At 39.5% G+C, this 18223-nt stretch overlaps 1 protein-coding gene across 19 annotated transcripts in view; it reads right to left on the bottom strand.

The window, feature by feature from the left end:
* Nucleotides 1-891: 891 nt before the first annotated feature.
* scrib (scribble planar cell polarity protein) overlaps nt 892-18223 on the bottom strand; it is a 76908-nt gene continuing 59576 nt past the window's right edge. For 5 of the 19 annotated variants that reach the window (XM_015016305.1, XM_015016304.1, XM_015016302.1 and 2 more), the window contains 16 exons: nt 17361-17432; nt 16756-16812; nt 15517-15633; nt 14868-14978; nt 13647-13697; nt 12707-12874; nt 11769-11928; nt 11477-11675; nt 11294-11383; nt 10783-10965; nt 9733-9873; nt 9059-9198; nt 7631-7668; nt 7198-7272; nt 4204-4255; nt 892-2599 (listed from right to left, as the gene is read on the bottom strand). In XM_015016305.1, coding sequence (XP_014871791.1) covers nt 2469-2599; nt 4204-4255; nt 7198-7272; nt 7631-7668; nt 9059-9198; nt 9733-9873; nt 10783-10965; nt 11294-11383; nt 11477-11675; nt 11769-11928; nt 12707-12874; nt 13647-13697; nt 14868-14978; nt 15517-15633; nt 16756-16812; nt 17361-17432 — 1785 coding nt within the window. In that variant the 3' untranslated portion in view covers nt 892-2468. Of the gene's footprint in view, nt 2600-4094; nt 4125-4203; nt 4256-7197; nt 7273-7630; nt 7669-9058; nt 9199-9732; nt 9874-10782; nt 10966-11293; nt 11384-11476; nt 11676-11768; nt 11929-12706; nt 12875-13646; nt 13698-14867; nt 14979-15516; nt 15634-16755; nt 16813-17360; nt 17433-18223 lie in introns of all 19 variants that reach the window. The other 14 variants (XM_015016303.1, XM_015016318.1, XM_015016320.1 and 11 more) reach the window with 12 other exon arrangements.

Here is an 18223-nt window from a genome sequence, read left to right on the forward strand (position 1 = left end):
TTTGTGTATATTTTATTCAAATTTTGTGCTTCATCCATACCTGTTTTGTCCCTATTCTCAAGAATCATGTGTTACTTTGCTACTCACCAGAACCTTATTTACGTGAATAGTTCGCACGTCCTTTACAAAGCCCTTTAAACATCGATTTTATTCATCCATGGATTTCAGGTTGGGAGCGTCCTCCATGTTGTAAGCGCTCTTCCTGTTCACCAAGTAATGTACTGTGTCACAGTAGGAGATTGGAGGCAGATTGTCCACATTCTGACATGTTTCCATTATCATACTGGTGATTTTGTTGATATATTTTTCTCCTGCTCATTGGTCAAATGTGTCAATAAGCTTTCTTTTTGTTGGTCTTGAAGCCATGGATCAAAGATTCACGCTGCACTTGCTAACCAAGATGGCGGTTCAGTGGTGCAGATGACTTCCGGTTCAGATTTAAGAGGGTAAAGGGGAACTTCATATAACACGGACTTAAAGTGAGATTAATTAAAATATAAATTTAATCAATGATGCTTTAAGCTATTTTTTCATGGAATAAATTAATATTTGTTACATGAAAATATTATCCAATTTTCTTAAAAACAAAGAAAATTGGATTCTTTAAAATAATTTCCTGAGGTAGACATTTTAGAAAACAAATTAACTTGGTTAAAACAACAAAAATGGTGGTTGAACATTGGTACTTCTAAACGTGATATTTAGCTGGACTGAACACATGGTCTTCCTGTTTATGGTTTTGAGATTGACCATAAACAAGGAAAAGTTCAGTTAGATTTATTATTGTAAGAAGAAATAAAAAGCTTGTGTTTTTCATGGGAAAAAAAGAATGTAATTTTATATACATTCTGTTTCAAATGTTCCCAAGCACAAACGACAACAGACTGGATTCGCTTCTTAAATGAAAAGTAAAATTTATTATTCCTGAACCACAAAATAGACTTCTTTGGTTGTACAAATTCACTAGTTACAGTCTTATATGAGCTATAACCCTTGACCCTAGCACGTCTGACCCTGCACCATCTGGCCTGTTAGCAAGTTAAAGCCCCCAAAAAGAACTTGAGACAAAAATAAGAAACACAGAAAACATAAAAACACGGCTTGAATGTAGTGAAACTCTTCTGGGGAAAAAAAGTAGTTGCCTACAAATAAAAAAAAGAAAAAAAACAGCAAATGATAAACTGAATTTCAGTCAGTGAGAGCAACATGGAAAAGTAATCACAGACCCTAGATTAAATTAACAAAATGCTACGATGCTGTGATTCTGCAGAATGTTTTGCAGCTCTCCCAGTTTACATGGAGAGCATCCCAACACCAAGCCTCAACCTCACCCAGATGCTCCAGCAGTCCAGACAGGCTCAGTTTCCAACCCATATTTTCTCTTCTTCCTTACAGTTTTTGTACATTATTCACACGATAAATGATTTTTTTCAGTGGCATCAGATTTAAGTTAACCATAGTTGGAAAAATAAAACTCCCTGCTACCTTCACATCACTGTGGTAAAAAAAATAGCCAGATAACGCAAAAGATGCTAGGGTAGCATTAATGGTTCACATTGATTTAAAAATAAAAATACAAAAACACACAATACCCTTAGAAGGGCAAGTACCATTGATAAATGATAAAATGCATGATCCCAAGTACTAATACTCTCATTTGGGGAGTATCTGCTGCTGCTGTGTCCAGTGTAGTTGTCCTCTCTGTAGGGGAATGTAACGAGGGTTAGTCTGAACAGAGGCTGCAGGGATGAACAGCAAGTAGGCGCGTTCGTCCAAACATTTAAATCATATTTGCAACAATTCCCCTTGTGATTTAAGTGTTTTTATAAAGTAAATATAAGTAGTGATATGCAGATGAGTATTAGGAAATCATCTTGAGTTCAAAAGAGCTGAAAATGTAGAATGAAGGCCTTCGATTCGTCTAAAATGATAATAAATTATAATACAGTGGCAGTGAATAAATGATATGTGCTTCAAGAGAAAAGATTTTCCACCATATAAGATGATGAAGGTAGCAAGCTGTTCCCTCCTCAGTTAATATTTACACCACAAATCATTAAAAACAGACACTTTACAATCTAATCGCTGAAGTTAGTAAAACTATAACCCATTTCTTCTCATTTCCTGTTTCCACTATGCTTTTTTTCATAACAGCAACATCACAATGGTGCAGAAATAAAAAACAAACAAAAACTAAAAACTTTGATCACCCTCAAGTTAAAATAGATCTGATCTACGAGGCAAACAGGAGATTTAAGAAAATAATTCATCTGCAAGTAGCAATCCTAGCTAACCACACCGACTCGTCCCGTCCAGGTACGGAGCTCGCCGACTCACCCACAGACTATAAAGGCAAGACTGGCACGCAGGATATAAGTGAGTATCTATGTGGCGACTAAAAGCTTCAGAGTCTTTGCAGTGGTTATATTTGGAGAGGCGACCTCTCTGGGTTATCGTTTTTGGTTGTGTTACGTCGGCACAGCGGCTTCCAGGCTGCGGCGGCCCTGCCTCAGTTTGCGTTTGTTGCTGTAGAGGGCCATCTCCTCCAGGGCTGAGGTGGTGGGCATCGGGGCGGGAGCCTCCACTTCAGGGCCGTGCCCTGCAGAAACACAAAGCAACACAAAAGACCTTTTAAACGTGTTATTTTGATAAACAGCTGCGTAGAAACCGCCCTGAAACCTGCAAGATGTGCCCCACGCTGAGCAGCAGCAGCTAGAAAACGGCAGAATCAGCAGCAAGAAAACCCAGATTTCAAATGATTTCTGTTTACATGCACCGGAGATGACGGCTAGATTTATTCAGGTCCCACTTTAAGATTCCTGTTGTGCTTTTAATTGTAATTTTTTTATGGAGTTAATTGCAGCCATACGAGCACAACAATAAAAACATTTGTTTTTAACCGGTTTATCTGCGTCATTCAACCATCAGATTGGTGCACAGTTCTGTTATACAGTTTTATATATACCGTTATACAGCTTTCAAGCTCTGAAAAAAAAATGTTTTGCACTGAGATGCCATTTTAGAATTAAATAACTTCAGTGATAATCTAACTCCATTTTGCACAACAATAGTCTTTTCCAGCGTCCCATCAGATTAGTTTTTGAAGCAAAAATTAACCCCTGAAGGGCTGACAGAAGAGGCCTTGTCGTCTATTATCGTTATTTGCAGATATTGCTTGGGTGTCAAATTTATGGCTGTATTAGAAATATGCAACAAAGGTTCCAGTTTGGGACTCTTGTGTGAAAAACAAAAAAAATTACAAACAGCACATATGCATTCAAAACGCACCAGAGTTTGCTTCAACGGAACAGAGACCTGGGTTATTAGGGGACCAGAGTTCACTTTTTTTGGTCCAATCAAAGTTTGGTTGTTCATTCATTCCTTCCCAAACAAACTGGACTTTCAAGGAAAACAAACTAGCTTGATTAAAGCGGACTGGACTTTCATATCTGTGCATTTCTACATGAGTCCAAAGGATCCTAAACCCATTCAAGGGACAACATAAAAGACCTCTCATTAATTATTAGTTCAATCTTAAAACAAATCCATGCAGTTAATCAAGTACCGAGAGCTCGTCCGGCTTAAATCCAATACAAACAATACAGATGCGTTAGTAGGCAAATTTAACCACTTTAAATGTGCTTCAAACACTCTTTAGTGTGGATGTAATTAAAGAAGAAAAACATTTTCAGTATCTATGGTGTGTTTGACAGGCGAATTGACAGTTCATCAAGGTTGTTGCCAGTAAAAAATTATCTGAAACTGGAATCTGGCCATTAGAAGAACAATAACTGGTGTGTCTCTATAAAATGGTCACATCTTCGTTGCAAATAAAGCAGCTAAATAGACGACTTTACTCAAAAACCTAAACAGTAGATGCAGCATCAACATGAACTGCCATGTTTTGAAAGAAAGACTTGAAGTCTTTAGAGCCACCTGGCAATAGTTCTGACCCGACATACATTTTGCAGATCAGGATAGCAGAAGCAGAAGAACCTGAACCCAAGCTTTGCCACACAACTTGCAGGTTAGACCGACACGAACAAACTCCCCTCACACATCCAGCCAACACACACATGCACACAGGATCCTACCAATAGGAGCTGCTTAGTCCTGGTCGTTACCTGAATTAAAGGGAATAGAAAAGGTTGAGGTAAAACTGTTTTTTAAGTCCGTTTCAGTGCAAAATGAAACCGTACATACCAGCATTACTGGAGGCGTCGATGTATTGCACTTCCTCTGCTGCGTCAGGGGTCTGGGAAAAAAACAGGCTTCAGTGAATAACAGGGAGGTGGTGATAAAATGCTTTAAAAGCCTATTTCTCACAGTAATCCTTCACCACTTGAGTAGAGGAGCTGCCAGGGTAGCGACCTGTCACTGAACCTTCAGAAGATTATCTACTCTACCACAACCCCACTCCCACCAGGAACCCATAAAGGAGAATCGATGTAGAAGTCGATGCGTTAATATCGTCCACGGAGAACAGTAGGCACCAAACAACGCAGCATCAAGTCAGTTCCTACTTTAGCTTGTTGATGCTCATAATTTTAACCTGCAGTAAACTGGAAGGTGCAGAGATATAACAAAATAATTCCTTCATGTTTCTGACATATTATGCTTCCTTGAACAGTTTAGGATCTGCCTATGAGCTAACAAAACATGATCATTCTTAGACGAGATTTCAGTCTGATCAGTTTTGCCTGTTTTGAGCTCCTTTCAGAAAGAGATGTTTTAGGGCGTCTTGTCACTTTAAATCCAAATAAACTGCTGCAGGCCACGCCCCCCCAACTCAACCTTTACACTCGTGTGTCAAAATGGCTGCAAGCAGATGCCCGATTATACAATTGTATATCCTTGAAGAGCAGAAGTGGGGCTTCCTGCACAACCAACAAGGATGCAGCAAGTGGTTTCTGGAGGCAAGTCAACAACAAAACACTTCCAGCAGCCATTGTACATACAGCGGCAAAACCAGCTGACCAAACATGCTGGAGCTCAGCTGGGTTGCTAGGTAACGTGCTTTGCTTCTCTGGGGTTGCTAAGTAACCGCGTAGTGCAAGTTGATTTGTGATGATACATTCCGGAGATTTTTGAAAGGGCTCATTTTCCAGACACCCATAAAAATACTTAATGTAAAAAAAAAGTAACTTTTTGGCTGTGTGGTTATTTTAAGCGCTTAGGTTGTTTTTTTTACAAGCAATTGAGATGTAATGGAAGTATAAACATGTGCAAAATGTGAATTTTGGTTAATAGGTCTACTTGAAATACATTTGGTGCATTACTGCCACCTTGTGGTACCAACACATTAGTTTATGAGTTTATATTCAGATTAGGAATGACCAACCATCCGTAATAAACACTGATACAACATGTAAACGTACTGCAACTAAAAATGCACACAGACGTCACACTGAACCCAACGCTGGAACCGACAGACGCACACGAATAAGACCCGAAGACCGGCACAACCACAGGTTTCCCCTGCATCCTCTCCTCCACAGGAGACATTATGAAAGTATTGTCAACCCTTTAATGCCTGAATTTATACCCAATCGTGCAAAAATTTTACAGGTGTTTTTACAATCAAATGTTAAATTACTTGGAGATTATAAATTTGAACATTGTATCTACCAGTAGCATAAATTTGGATATGATGCTAATAAGATCCACTTTAAGGGATGAGACAGACTGTTCAAAATAAATATTTTGATTATTTTATTGATGCTGCTATTGCTCAAATAAGACTGAAATCAAGTCAAGTAGATTTTTTTTTTTTTTATCACTAGTGTTTTAAATCAAGCTGAGTTCTGTACATTTCCTTTGCTGCACAGTCCCAGGGATTTCGTTCCCATTTTTTCCAACATTAAATCAGTTTTACGAACTGAATTTCAATATATTTTAGATAACTGTATGAAATTGATCACGACTTTTTAAATAGAGGTAAAGAAATCCAGGTTTTATTTTAACTTGATACAATTTCCAGAATGACACTAAGCGTTCCCATAATATATTTATAAATCCATAAATGTTGGGAATTCTGTGCTTTATTCTTCTTTGTAACTTTTCACACAGACCTATCATACACATATCAGGCACATACCTGCTCATTGTGTGTCTAAATATTGTTTTTATCTATCAAATCAAAGCAGTGTTTATATTAATTAATGCAAAAATATGTTCAGAATTATTTAACTTTCTATTCCTATTTTAAAAGTTTTATGTCATTTTATCAGTACATTTTGCCACAACTAGCCCTTTAAGCACATTCATGATCTTAATGTGGCCTGAAATAAAAATAAGTTTTAAACTCCTGCCTTGGATGCAAAGTTCTAAAAGCGAAATAAATTCACTATTTCTAAATTATTTCATATTCATACTAGTGCCACTTATTTCCCAATAAATAAGTGAAGCTTTTTAGCGTCGCTAAAAAGCTTCAAACCTAAAATTAGAAATAAGTGAGAATTTTGGTTATATATCGTCTATTCTAGCATATAAGGTGCAGAAGATGTTAGTGAGCCTAAAAATATATATTTTTATTGCACAACTTGGATTATTTACTGAGTTTATCCATGAGGTTGGCACACTGCCTTCCTGAAACATGTGTAGTTCACACTCTGACCACTAGATGGTATCAAATCACCTCTAATTGTTTTCTACACTCTCCTGGCTGTAGCTAATTAGCTTCACTCATCCATAAGGGAACAAAATGACGACAAAAGGAGGACACCGATGTTTTAAAGAGCCAGAAGCTAAGAAGAAGTTCTTCTGTCTGAAATGTCATGACCCATGCATGGACAAGGAGGATGGAAGTGAACGAGAGAGTGAGTGAGATGCTGAATTTGTAGCCATAACCGATTCAGGTTAGTGGATTCAGAAAGTCCATGTCTGCAGCAGGCAAGTTTCACCGTTTCGTAGTAATCAGTTAGCGTAGCGATATAAAAAGCTGTGAATGGTTACTGATAATGTTTTTATATGAGAGAAAGAGAGTATTACTTCAACATTCCTTTCCTTGCAAAGCACGAGTTAGTGTACCACACGTCTACCACTGAGCCACGACCTAGACTGCAGCCACACTGATGCCTCTTGATCAACAGTAGCTTGAGGGGAGGCAGCAGGGAAAGCCAGGGGGGTAAAGAGGGAGGGAGGAGGCCGGGGCGGGTTGGGGCGGTGGCCCCCCGGAGCTGAGCATGCAGCCAATACCTGAATGTCGTATACGGGTTTGGAAGAAGGAATGGCGGCAAACTGTCGGTAGTCAAACTTCTTTGATGACAGGGACTAGAAGGATAGCAAACAGGGATGAGCAAAAAGCGAAGGAGAGGTAGAGGATGAAAACAGGAGAGTGGGGGAAAAATAGAGAGGAAGAGGAGGGAAAGAGGCTAATGGGTGAACCAGCGGAGGCAAATGATGGAGAGCAATGTGTGTCAGTTTACTGACATCAAGCCAGATGGTGGATTTATGGCAATGTAGGAAATGTCCTCTCACCAGCTCATCAACGAAGAACCTGGTTTTGATCTTAAAACTCTAAAAACTGGACTTAACGTTAAAAAATGTATTTTATTTAAAGAAGCTCTCCAAGTTAAAGCAAGAAAACCTCACAGGGTGAAGAGGAGTAAAATCAAAAGGTGACGCTTACCAGCCTGCCTGGAGAGGTTAATGCTCGAGGACTGAGCTCTGTCAGGAAATAAAAAAAACGTTTTAGTCAATGCAACATTTCAACTTTTCTATACAGCATCATAGACACACAGCATTTTGTAAAAGTACAGAATTTCCCCACATTTTGTCACGTTACAAACTCAAAATACAGAAAGCAACGCTAAGCAGAGGATCAGCAGGAAGAGGAGACGAAAGACGACATTTTCTTTTTACAAATAAAAATCTGAAAGATTGGAAGCTGAAGGCTAAATACACAAACACTCCACACTTTTCAGATTGCTACATCAAAAGTATTTTGAAAACCATCGTCTTCTTTTCAAATAGCATTAATGCAATAGTTTGTGTTGCTCTGTCAAGTTTGTAGTTTTAATAAGCCAAATGTGAAGAAAGTTCAAAAATACGTTTGAGATGATAAGTTACACATTTTCCTAGGGCTTACAATAAATCAAATTTTTTGGTTTTTGAACATTTTAATTTAGGAAAATATGGATTCCCCATGATGTCAGTATGCCCAAGGCAGCCATCTTGTTTTGCAAGCTTCTATTTATTTGGATTTTGAATGCAACTTTATGATGGACTATTAGGCTACAATTGTTTTATTACGAGAATATAGACATTATATTACAAGAATAGGGTTGAAATAATGAGAATAAAGTTGTAATTTTATCAAAACTCCAACTTAAAAAAATAAAAAATTGAAATGAGAAATGTTGAGCATCTTGTGAAGATAATACTTAATTTTCTTTAGCACATCAGCAGCAAATTGTAAGTTGAAACAATTATGCAAACAATTTTCTGTTTTGAAGAAAGAGCTACGTGAACTGATAACTATGCTTTTTCTTATTAAAACAACAATTTCTCGCAATTTTAAGATGTTTTTCCAAGTAAAATTGTGTCTTTTTCTGCTAATATTAATACTACAGCCCTGGAAAAAAATAAGAGACAACTTAAGATGATCAGTTTCTCAGATTTTACTGTTTATACGTACATGTTTGAGTAAAACGAACATTGTTCTTTCATTTTATGAACTACTGACAACATGTTTCCGAAACTCCAAGGAAAAATTTAGTATTTATTCAGAGAAAATGAGAAATGGTCAAATTCACAAAAAAGATACAGAAAACAAGTTTATGTTCATGTAGAAACAACAATACTAATGTTTTAACTCGGGAAGAGTTTGGTGGAATAACCAGGAGGTTTTCAATGGGGTTCAGTGAAGTGGTAATGCAAGTAATTAAAAATTCTTGTTGCCCTAATTCTCCGTCATACAACTCAGAGAAGGGATGACTAAAAGAAAAGCCACTTTTTCAAAATATTTTCCATAATTTCTTCTTCAGAAACAAAAGCAAACAAAAAATTTAAATAAAATTGATTGATATTAGACTGAAATCTGGGATTTAAGTCTCACCTTCCATGGGAGTGGGAGACGGCGTTGGAGCCGGCGACGGGGACTCCGTCAGCTGGTCTAGTGTCCCACGCTTCTTCCCGTCTCGAGTTTTGGCGATGACCATCTGAGCTTTCAGTGCGTCTTGTTCCAGAGACTTCATTCTACACAGGAAACAACCAGGTTCAAGGAAGTCCTCTGACACCGAGGCGGAGGCGTGAAACAAGGACAAGAAACTCCAGAGGAGGTTGTAGGCCATTCACTACTAATGTCGGGTGCTCCTTGTCCTGGTTTGCTGTGATTGTCTTATTTTATGAAAGAAATAAAGGAAGGCATTCCAGGAAAAGGACGACCTACTGCCTGTAGGTTTACCCTCATCAGCTTGCAAACTTATTGTTAATACACATACCGCTAGAATGGCAAGGCACAAAGAAAAGAAGAGCTCTACGGGGGTAACGGGAAGGACAAGACAGAGGAGAGAGAGGTTGGGGTAAACCGAACTAGAGACAAAACACAAAAGACGTGCAGAAGCAAATAAAAAAAACAGAAGTAGAAAGGCAACAGAAGCACTGTCAGTGTTGCTGCTTGGACCTTTCTGGATCTGGCCTCTATAGCAAAATACGGGAAAACCAAAGCACCCCAGCACACCCCCATGATGCCGCGTGTCTGGCCCTAGCGGCCGGAGCCGAGGAGCAGACCTGAGCTGGGAGGCTGCAGAGGAGGAGGTAGAGGAGGAAGCATGGGGGGCTGCGCCCTGAGAGGCCCTCACTCGGGCCTGGTAGAGCCTCTTTGCCAGGTCCTGCTCATACTGTCTAACATCCTCCTCTAGGCCATAGGGCCTGAGCCCCGCAGGCCACACAGACGGGAGGCGACAGAGGGACCGGGAGGGAAAGGAAAGGAATTTCAGGATGAAGGAGAAGGATGAGGAGGAGACAGGAAGGGACACAGACAGAAAAAAGAGAAGAAAACCCAAGAATGGAAGATAAAACACTGAAAATTAGGAAAACCAGGAATAATAAAAACGTATTAGACGTGACATTAGGGAGAAGGAAACAGACCAAACAAATACTCAGCAGTGTCGCTCTTAAAGACAAAGTCGATTTATCGAGAACAATTTCTTCTGAGAAAAATAACTTACTGTTATGATAAATTTAAGTTACAGACGGCAAATAAAAAGACAAAACTGACAGTATGACTGGAAATATTTCTGCTATTTTCTCCACTTTTCAATGCAGAGACTGTGTGCCGTTTAGTAAATCACACTTTAAGAAAAAACAGTTTAGAGTAACATGTTTTTTATGAATATTTACCAAAGGATTTTTTTTTGATAATTAAAAAAACAATTTTTTTTCTATAGTTTTAAAAAAAAAACCTAAAACTTTTGAAAAAAAAAAAAAAGACATTTTTTTTCCAATGAGATGATATTTGTGGAAAATTATAAGAAAAAAAAAAACTATATATTTTCCAAACCAATAAGAAAAATATATTTAAAACAAATAAGATGGATACATTTTCTTCAATGGGATAAAAAAGCAAATTATTGCTTCTGCTTTTTGGTAATTGTGTTGAGGAAATTTTATGCAATTAACTCCATAAAAACCTCTGACATAGGTAAAGACCCCTGGTTTAGTCTTTCACGTTGCATATATTCTATGAACTCAAACGTGAATTGACGCAATAATTCTGTTTATTCATGTCTAATTGTTGCTACGTCAGTTTTAAGTGATCATATTTGTGCTTTTGCTTACCGTGCCGCCCGCCACATGGCTCTCTTCTCGGCTTCCAGCGCTCGTTTCTCTGCAGGGGACAGATCCTTGTCCGGGGCCACGGAGAGCTCAGGGCTCTGCATGCGGAGCCTCTCCTGATGTCTGCGCTCCGCCTTGGCCGTGCGGATGGGAGCCGCCGACTCTCCAGGGTAAGACGACACCAGACTGATGAGACGGAGAATCGGCAGAGGTCAGAGCTGGGAAGCAACTGGTTACTTTTACTTTAATAAGTTTTTAGGAGGATTTTTACAATGCAGTACTTTTTACTTTGACTTGAGTAACTTAATTATGAAGTACTGCTACTCTTACTTGAATAAAATGTCTGGATGCTCCATTCACTGTGAGTAAATTCACTGAATGACACACCTGCAGTTTTTGTTAAAGTTTTATATTCAAATTTTATACAGAAAAATACTGATTTGTATTTATTTTATTTTGTAAGGTGGCTAACACATGCAGACATTCAGAAATGACTTTTAAAAACTGTAATCACCCCGTCATGGAGTTTGGTCTCTGCTCCAACCTGAAGCTGTCCTCCAGTGAATTTCTCTGAGAGTCGCCCTTCCCATCTACTGAAGAAGGCCTGCAGAGGAAAAAACAAATAAATCAGAAGCCAATTTGAAAAAAAATAGTCAAAATGGAAAAGATTGAAACTCAAATGATGTCAGATTCTCACCCGGAGCTGCCGGTGAAGCTCAGTGGAGTGGAGCAGTGCTGAGACGGGGTAGAAACGGGCTCCACCTTGTACTCAACCCCGTCTAACAAAACCTTTCCTGTAGCCTTCATGTGCTCCACCTGCTTAGCCAGGTCTTCTTCCTCATCCTCATCCTCTTCGTCCATCAGGTACTCTCGCGCTCGCTGCTCAAACTTCCTCTCTGGGATGAAACAAAGAGACGGAGACGGGTAAACTCCAGGAAAAACATCTCCAGCTTTTTGTTTTTATCGGTTCTGGGAGGCTGGAAACGAACCTTCCTCCTCCCTCATTTTCTTGAGGTCGTCCTCTCCGACGAGGGAGACTCTGGGTTTGGGTTTCTCTGGCGTCTGCTGCTTCACGTCAATCTCAAAGTATTTCTGCCTGTCCCTGAAGGAGCGCTGCTCCGGGCTGTTCTTACCTCCAAGAGACGGGCTCTGACGGAAAAAAAAAAAAAAAAAAAAAAAAGGACGAGACGACAAACGGCAGGAATTAAAGTTGTGTCGATATATTTGTTGCCAAAAGATGGAAGTGGGGCTGCAGCTCATAAGCAATTACTCTGATGATTAATCAGATGAAAAAATTGTTGTATTCAAAGATTTTCCTAAAAAAACTTTTGCATACTACAATAGAAATCTATTAAAAGACACCTGTAAACAAATAATTGTTTCTAAATAAGAAAATAAACACTTCTTTACACGATCATTTACAGCAATAAATACGTCTAACCTTCTTTCTGTTTGACTTAACTCAGCTTAGGTTTAATCTGATGTTTATTTCCAGATTGACAGATTAACAACTGGACAACAGAAGGTGCTTTAAAATATATATATTTTTTATTTTACAGAATTTAAACCAGGTGAAGCTAAAACTTTGCAGACTTTTGGGTCGAACATGCATCTTAAATGCAAAATATACATATATTTTTGTACAGTTTTGGCTCAATTGCTGCTTGTGTGTTGTTCTTCCAGCAAATTGCCTTGTTTTTTTTTTTTTTACGTCTGTATATTTCAGTTAAAGATTATTTCAGTAATCGATTCATCATAACCAAGAGGAAAGTCAAGAGGAAAGAAGTTAAATAAAACCCAACACCATTAAGTTGATTTCAGACCCGCTATAAGTCAAGCCAGTCGCGGACAGCAGAAACCGCCACCGGTCAAAGCCAAGCACCCCAGACAACGGTCGGGTCGCTCCGGCCGCGGAGGCGGAGGATACCTGCTGCTCCATGGAGGTTCTAGAGAAGCGCGGCACGGCGGCCAGGCTCATATAGTCCCGTCGATCGGAGGAGAGGGAGGGCCGCGGGGAGACCCTGCTGGTCAGACCCTCACCGCCTCCCTCCTGACCTTCACTTCTATCATCAAACACCTCGTCGTTCAGCACAGGCTGAAAAGGCCAGATAAATCCCGACTGTCAGAGCAGATCTGAATGCAAACGTTCCCATTTGAAGATGTAAAACAAAACTTTGCATGAATGAGGTTTGACCTCGTTAGTTGGACTGCAGACCAAGTTATAGAGAGCCGAACTTCTTCAACTGTTTCACTTTTTATTAATCCTCCCATAAAACGGAATCCAAATAAACATAACTAAATCTGTTATTTGTATTCAACACAACTTTTTATGAGCTGTACGATGGTGTGTTGGCTCTGGTGGGGCCAGCTACATAATGTCCCAAAAAAACAAAAACAAACCATCATCCTTCAACCACTTCCTGTTGTCTTTTTCACTGTTTTCGCCAGTAGCAACGTCTGGCTGTTGATCATGTGACTTGCTTAAGTTTTGTGAAATACATCCATTTTGATACAACCCAAAAAAAAGCGCAAAAACTTCTTATCAAAAACAAAATTGCTGTGTTTGCATTAAGCAAATTTATTTTTGTCATTCAATTTGCGCTATTTTATGGCAGCTAATGACTTGATGCAATCTGCTGTATTTCCTTTTTAAGCTAATTTGAAAAATAAACTGAACTTGACGCTGTTTGATAATGAGGATCAATTGAAATGCATTTATGATTGGGTTTAAATTACTTTCTTTTTGTAAAGTACCTTGAAATGTTGTGATCTGATGCTAAACTGCATATAAATAAATTGAATTAAATTGAACAACGAGTTTGGTGTCACATTTTAGATTGCACCTTTTTTCTGATCTCTTTACTGACCTCTGGTGAAGGTTGCTTTGGGTGAAAATTGTTCCTCACACCGTACAGATCCTGTTGGCAGAGAAAAAAAAAAAGATTATTAACAGAGAGGAGAGTCAGGAGAAAGACGGAGACACTAAGCAGGCAGGGGAAAAAAATTAAAACTAGATTAAACCTTGGTGAATGAGCCACACATGAACAGATGACAGGGTTTCTGCAGGTTTCACCAATTCAATTTTAAGACTTTTTGACTTTTTTTAGGACTTCTTTTAAAGACTTATGAATGAAATTTAAGACCTGACTCATAATAGAAATGTACAAACGAATTCGCATATTTTTTTTATATCAGTAGGGGCTTTTCTTAGCACAAAATGCATGTAGTATCGTACGGATTGGCAGCAGAAGTGAGCCAACAGCAAAGACAAACGTCCAGCAAACTGGCTAGAAAAACAATCTACATAGAATGCACAAGATTAAGTAATCCTCCCACTACAAAATCTAAGACCTGTGATTAACGTATCAAAGGTGCAGTATTTAACTTGTACAAAAAAATACTTTTGAGACAGGTAATCTGCAAACATTTTTTAGCTCCTTTGCCTTCTCCCAGTATAAAGTGCAAAAGTACACTCAGTCAGAAACAACCAATCAGAGCCAGTAGGAGGTTTTAGCACGAATGCTAAGGCTAGTTAGCATGGCCACCAGTGATGGTGGACAAGCGGTTTTCCTGTAACAGTAAGTTGTTTTTCCAGTTGTTGATTGACAGCGCCAAGACCCTCCTCCTGGCTCTGATTGGTTGTTTTTGACCGGGAGTTGTGCATTTTTGGAAAACACAATAGCAGCACTATAAGGATATTGATTTTCTCACCGATTATCCGCCTCATCCCATGCTGTAACAACATGGTGGCAATTTTAATAAATATGGAAAACACATTTTTGTAACTGCAACTTTAAAGGCCAACTCAAATTTTTTAAAATGAAGGCCTTAATTTTGGTGAATTTAATGCTTTTTAAGGACACCCTGGATGAACGGATCAAGAGGAAGATCAGCACCAGTTTCACAGATGAAGTCAGTAGAGCACAAAAACCAACGATGGAGACATCCCACATGTCACAGCACGTCACAGATGACAACATGCAGGCTTCCTTTAGGGCCGCCTGCTTCAGTCAGGTGAGGAGGGGAGGGGGCGGCAAGCGAACCAGTCAGCACAGCATGCTCGTCCGAGCCCGGTCGGCACGTCCTACCTGCGGCGGCTCCAGCACTGCCAGCGAGCGAGGCACGGCGGCGAACGCCTTGTATGCCTGCTTGACATTCATTGGGAACTCGTCGGGCGAAGAGGGGGAGGGGGCGCGAGGCTGCAGGGGCGGGAGCGGGGGTCGGGGTGGGGTGGGTTATGGAGGTTGGATCCAAATGATAAAAGAGGTGGAGAGGACAAACAGAGACATGGAGAGGGCAGACAATGAAAAAAACCAGCAAAGTTCAAGACGACTGTGGAGGAGACGGGGTGAGCAGCATGGCGGCTGGTTTCATGTGGAAGAGGAGGAGCGATGCAGAGAAAGACGGACAGTAGGGCTTGGGCAGGTGAAGCAGGCTGTTCTGTCTGGGCATCTTTATGAAACAACCCGGCAGGTTTGAGATCGGATCTCAGCCTCTCTCTGATTACTCTGCCTGGATTGTTTCTGAAGGCCGAAACCTTCAGCAGCTAAATCTCGTTCCGGAGCCCAGAGCAAACGGACATGAACTATAACAGCTCCGCCTGTCTTTGGTAACAATCAATCGTGCGCTTTAGACATCGGTAACCCGCCGCACTACGGTCGGGTTACGTCAGGGCGTGCGGCGGCACAGGAAGGGTTAAAACCAGCCCTACGTGGAGGTGGAGGTGAGGGGTCTTACAGAGGAGTTGAACGGGGAGGGGCCATGCTGAAAGGGGTTAGGGCTGCGGCCCTCCGGCGTGCCGGGGGAGGCGGTGGGCCACGCGCGTCCGACTGGCTGGATGGCTCCAGGCCGCGTCTGGGGAAAGACAACATGATGTAGCTTCACTGCTAAACACCAGAGCGGATAAAACTTTGAGTGAATGGTAACGCAACATGAATGGATGCTGATGGCTGAATGAATATGAGTTTTAATAACATATTTAACTTTTACTCCTTTAATAAGCCCTGGAGCCAATGAGATTATTACTTAATGTCTTATTTTTATGCATAAAAATAAATAAATATCTTGTGCTTTCCCCCCTTTAATTTACCAACTCAGCTGCACATTTATTTATTTTAATCTTAACCCTTTATAGTTAAGTTTCAAATCTCAGCCTGGATATTTTTGCTTATTTTAATTGCATGCAGTTCTTTAAATGTCCTGTGAGTAAAGATATTTGGCCATTTATCCATAACAACTGGAACTTTCAATATCTAGCAAATTATTTTCTACTAAAAGAACGCCCCTCAAATTAATTTCACTCCTTGCTTCGACGGGGTGAAATTACCGTAATAACCTGAAATCGGCTGGAAAGAGCAATGTCTCCCCTTTCAGAAACGTTGGAATTTGTCAGATAGCGCCAAGTGTGGTGGAATTACGGTACTGCAAACCGAACTGGGAGGGTTAATATTCTCTGTTTAATAATTGAACAGTATGATTTTTCTGATGTTGAAACTTTGTTTTCATTCTTATTTTATAATGTCTTTTACCTTCGTGTGAATATGCATGATCCAACTTACCTAAAGTTGCTGCTTTTATGCCTTAATTTCCCCAAATTGGGACAATAAAAAAATATTTCCAGCTTATATTAGGTGTTTAAGTATTAAAAATAGGCATATATAATACATTTTAAGGGAGTCTTAAGTAGTCGCGTGTGGTCACTGCATTTTATTCATTTGGTTTTAACATTTTAAACCTCTAAGTTTTTTCAGTTGAATTTAATAGAAATTTTTTCACGATGAAAGATTTAAATTATGTTTGTTGGTCAAATACTCCTTGTTTACTGTTTATTTGCTGTCTTTAGGGTTCTAAGCTCCCAATAACTCATTGGGTAATTCGTTAAAACCCATAGTTGCATTTCATTGATGTTCTTACTCTTGTTTTTGACAGATTAAGTATTCAGACTCTTAGATTCTCCTAAGCTCTACTGACACTCACTGATGATGATGAAGTGCTGTCCTTAGCAGTGAGAGTGGCAGTGAGATGAATGTTTGCCTGTGGAGGAAGAGAAATAAATTTAAACAAAATTAAAATCTATGATGTATGACCCAGCAGCACCTAGTTCAATTTAAGCTAACTAACTAATGAAGCTTCTTCAGGGTTATGCAAAGAAATCAAACACAACCAGTTTTTAAATGTGGTTATGTAGACTTTGATCTTTTAGAAACTTATCATCCACGGGGAAAATATAAAGCCAAAGCTGGTCAGCAAACCCTCTCAGAGTAACGCATATCTAGTCTGCACAAGGCAAAGCATCAGGGATGAGTTGGCCACAGAGAAGTGCCCACATGCTTTTCAGGCAGGAAGGGCCGAGGCAGCTAAACGCTTCCAGATCTGCCCACTTACAAAGCGGGTTTCCCTGCCTGCACACAAGGAGCTGCTGGAGGAGTGGAGGCTGGGCTACGGGTGGGAAGGAAGGTCAAAACTGTCAGCGCTAAAACGCCTCCACTGAAGCCACTCTTGAACAGTGATGACATGAATTAAAGGATGATGTGATGGAGGGTGGTGGATACTGGAGGAAGGTAAAGTGTTGGGCGGCTCACCGGTTGGATAGTGGGAGAATATGGTGCTTCCCTGACTGGGCTGTCCGTTCTGCTGTAATCAGACGAAGATGCCTGGGAAAAAAAATGAGACGCAACTAAATAATCAGCTCAAAGTTTCATCTAATAAACCAGAAATACAACCCAGATAAGAATACAACCACAGGTCCATCTGAATAAATTAAAATATTATCTAGACGCTAGTTAATTTAACTTCGCTGAAGGAATTACTTAATTTTGTTTGAACCCAAAAGTAGTTTCTTAGACAAAAAAAAACATATAAAAAATGTGGGCTTACTCAAACTCCTCATAAAGCTCCACAAATTCATGAATGGGTTTTGCTTGACGTTTCTCTCAAGACACACTTTTTTCTTCCACTCAACTTTCCAATATGTTTTGATAGATCACTAAACTACTAGCCTCCTTGTAGAAGTTGTTGGTAAATATCAGCTGGAAAAAATGTCAGATTTCTTTGCTCTTTATTCGTCTTAATATTCAAGTTTTCCAGAAACAGAATTCGTTTTAAGGCTGCTTTACATTTTGACTTGAAATAAACTATTTCATGATATAATTTATTGAGATGCACCTGTAAAGCGTTCAGGTTAGTAATATTGCATTTATTTCACGCATAAAACATTCTCCTTTCTACATCCTGACCTTCCTTATAGCAGTCAGGTCAGGTTTTTCCATCGATCTGTGCAATTAAAGAACCTGAATAATTAAAGATATGCAACAAGGGGTGGGCATTTATTGTATTGTTTATCATTTATTGTGATAAATTTCTTAATTTATGATGTTTAAACCGCTCCCAAATTCCTATTTTTAATATTTTCTTCACTGTTTGCTCAATGAAAGTGTCAATTAAT

The sequence above is a fragment of the Poecilia latipinna genome, unplaced genomic scaffold (assembly GCF_001443285.1).
Source record: "Poecilia latipinna isolate Pla-1442-1.1 unplaced genomic scaffold, P_latipinna-1.0 Scaffold2004, whole genome shotgun sequence".
NCBI lineage: Eukaryota > Metazoa > Chordata > Actinopteri > Cyprinodontiformes > Poeciliidae > Poecilia > Poecilia latipinna.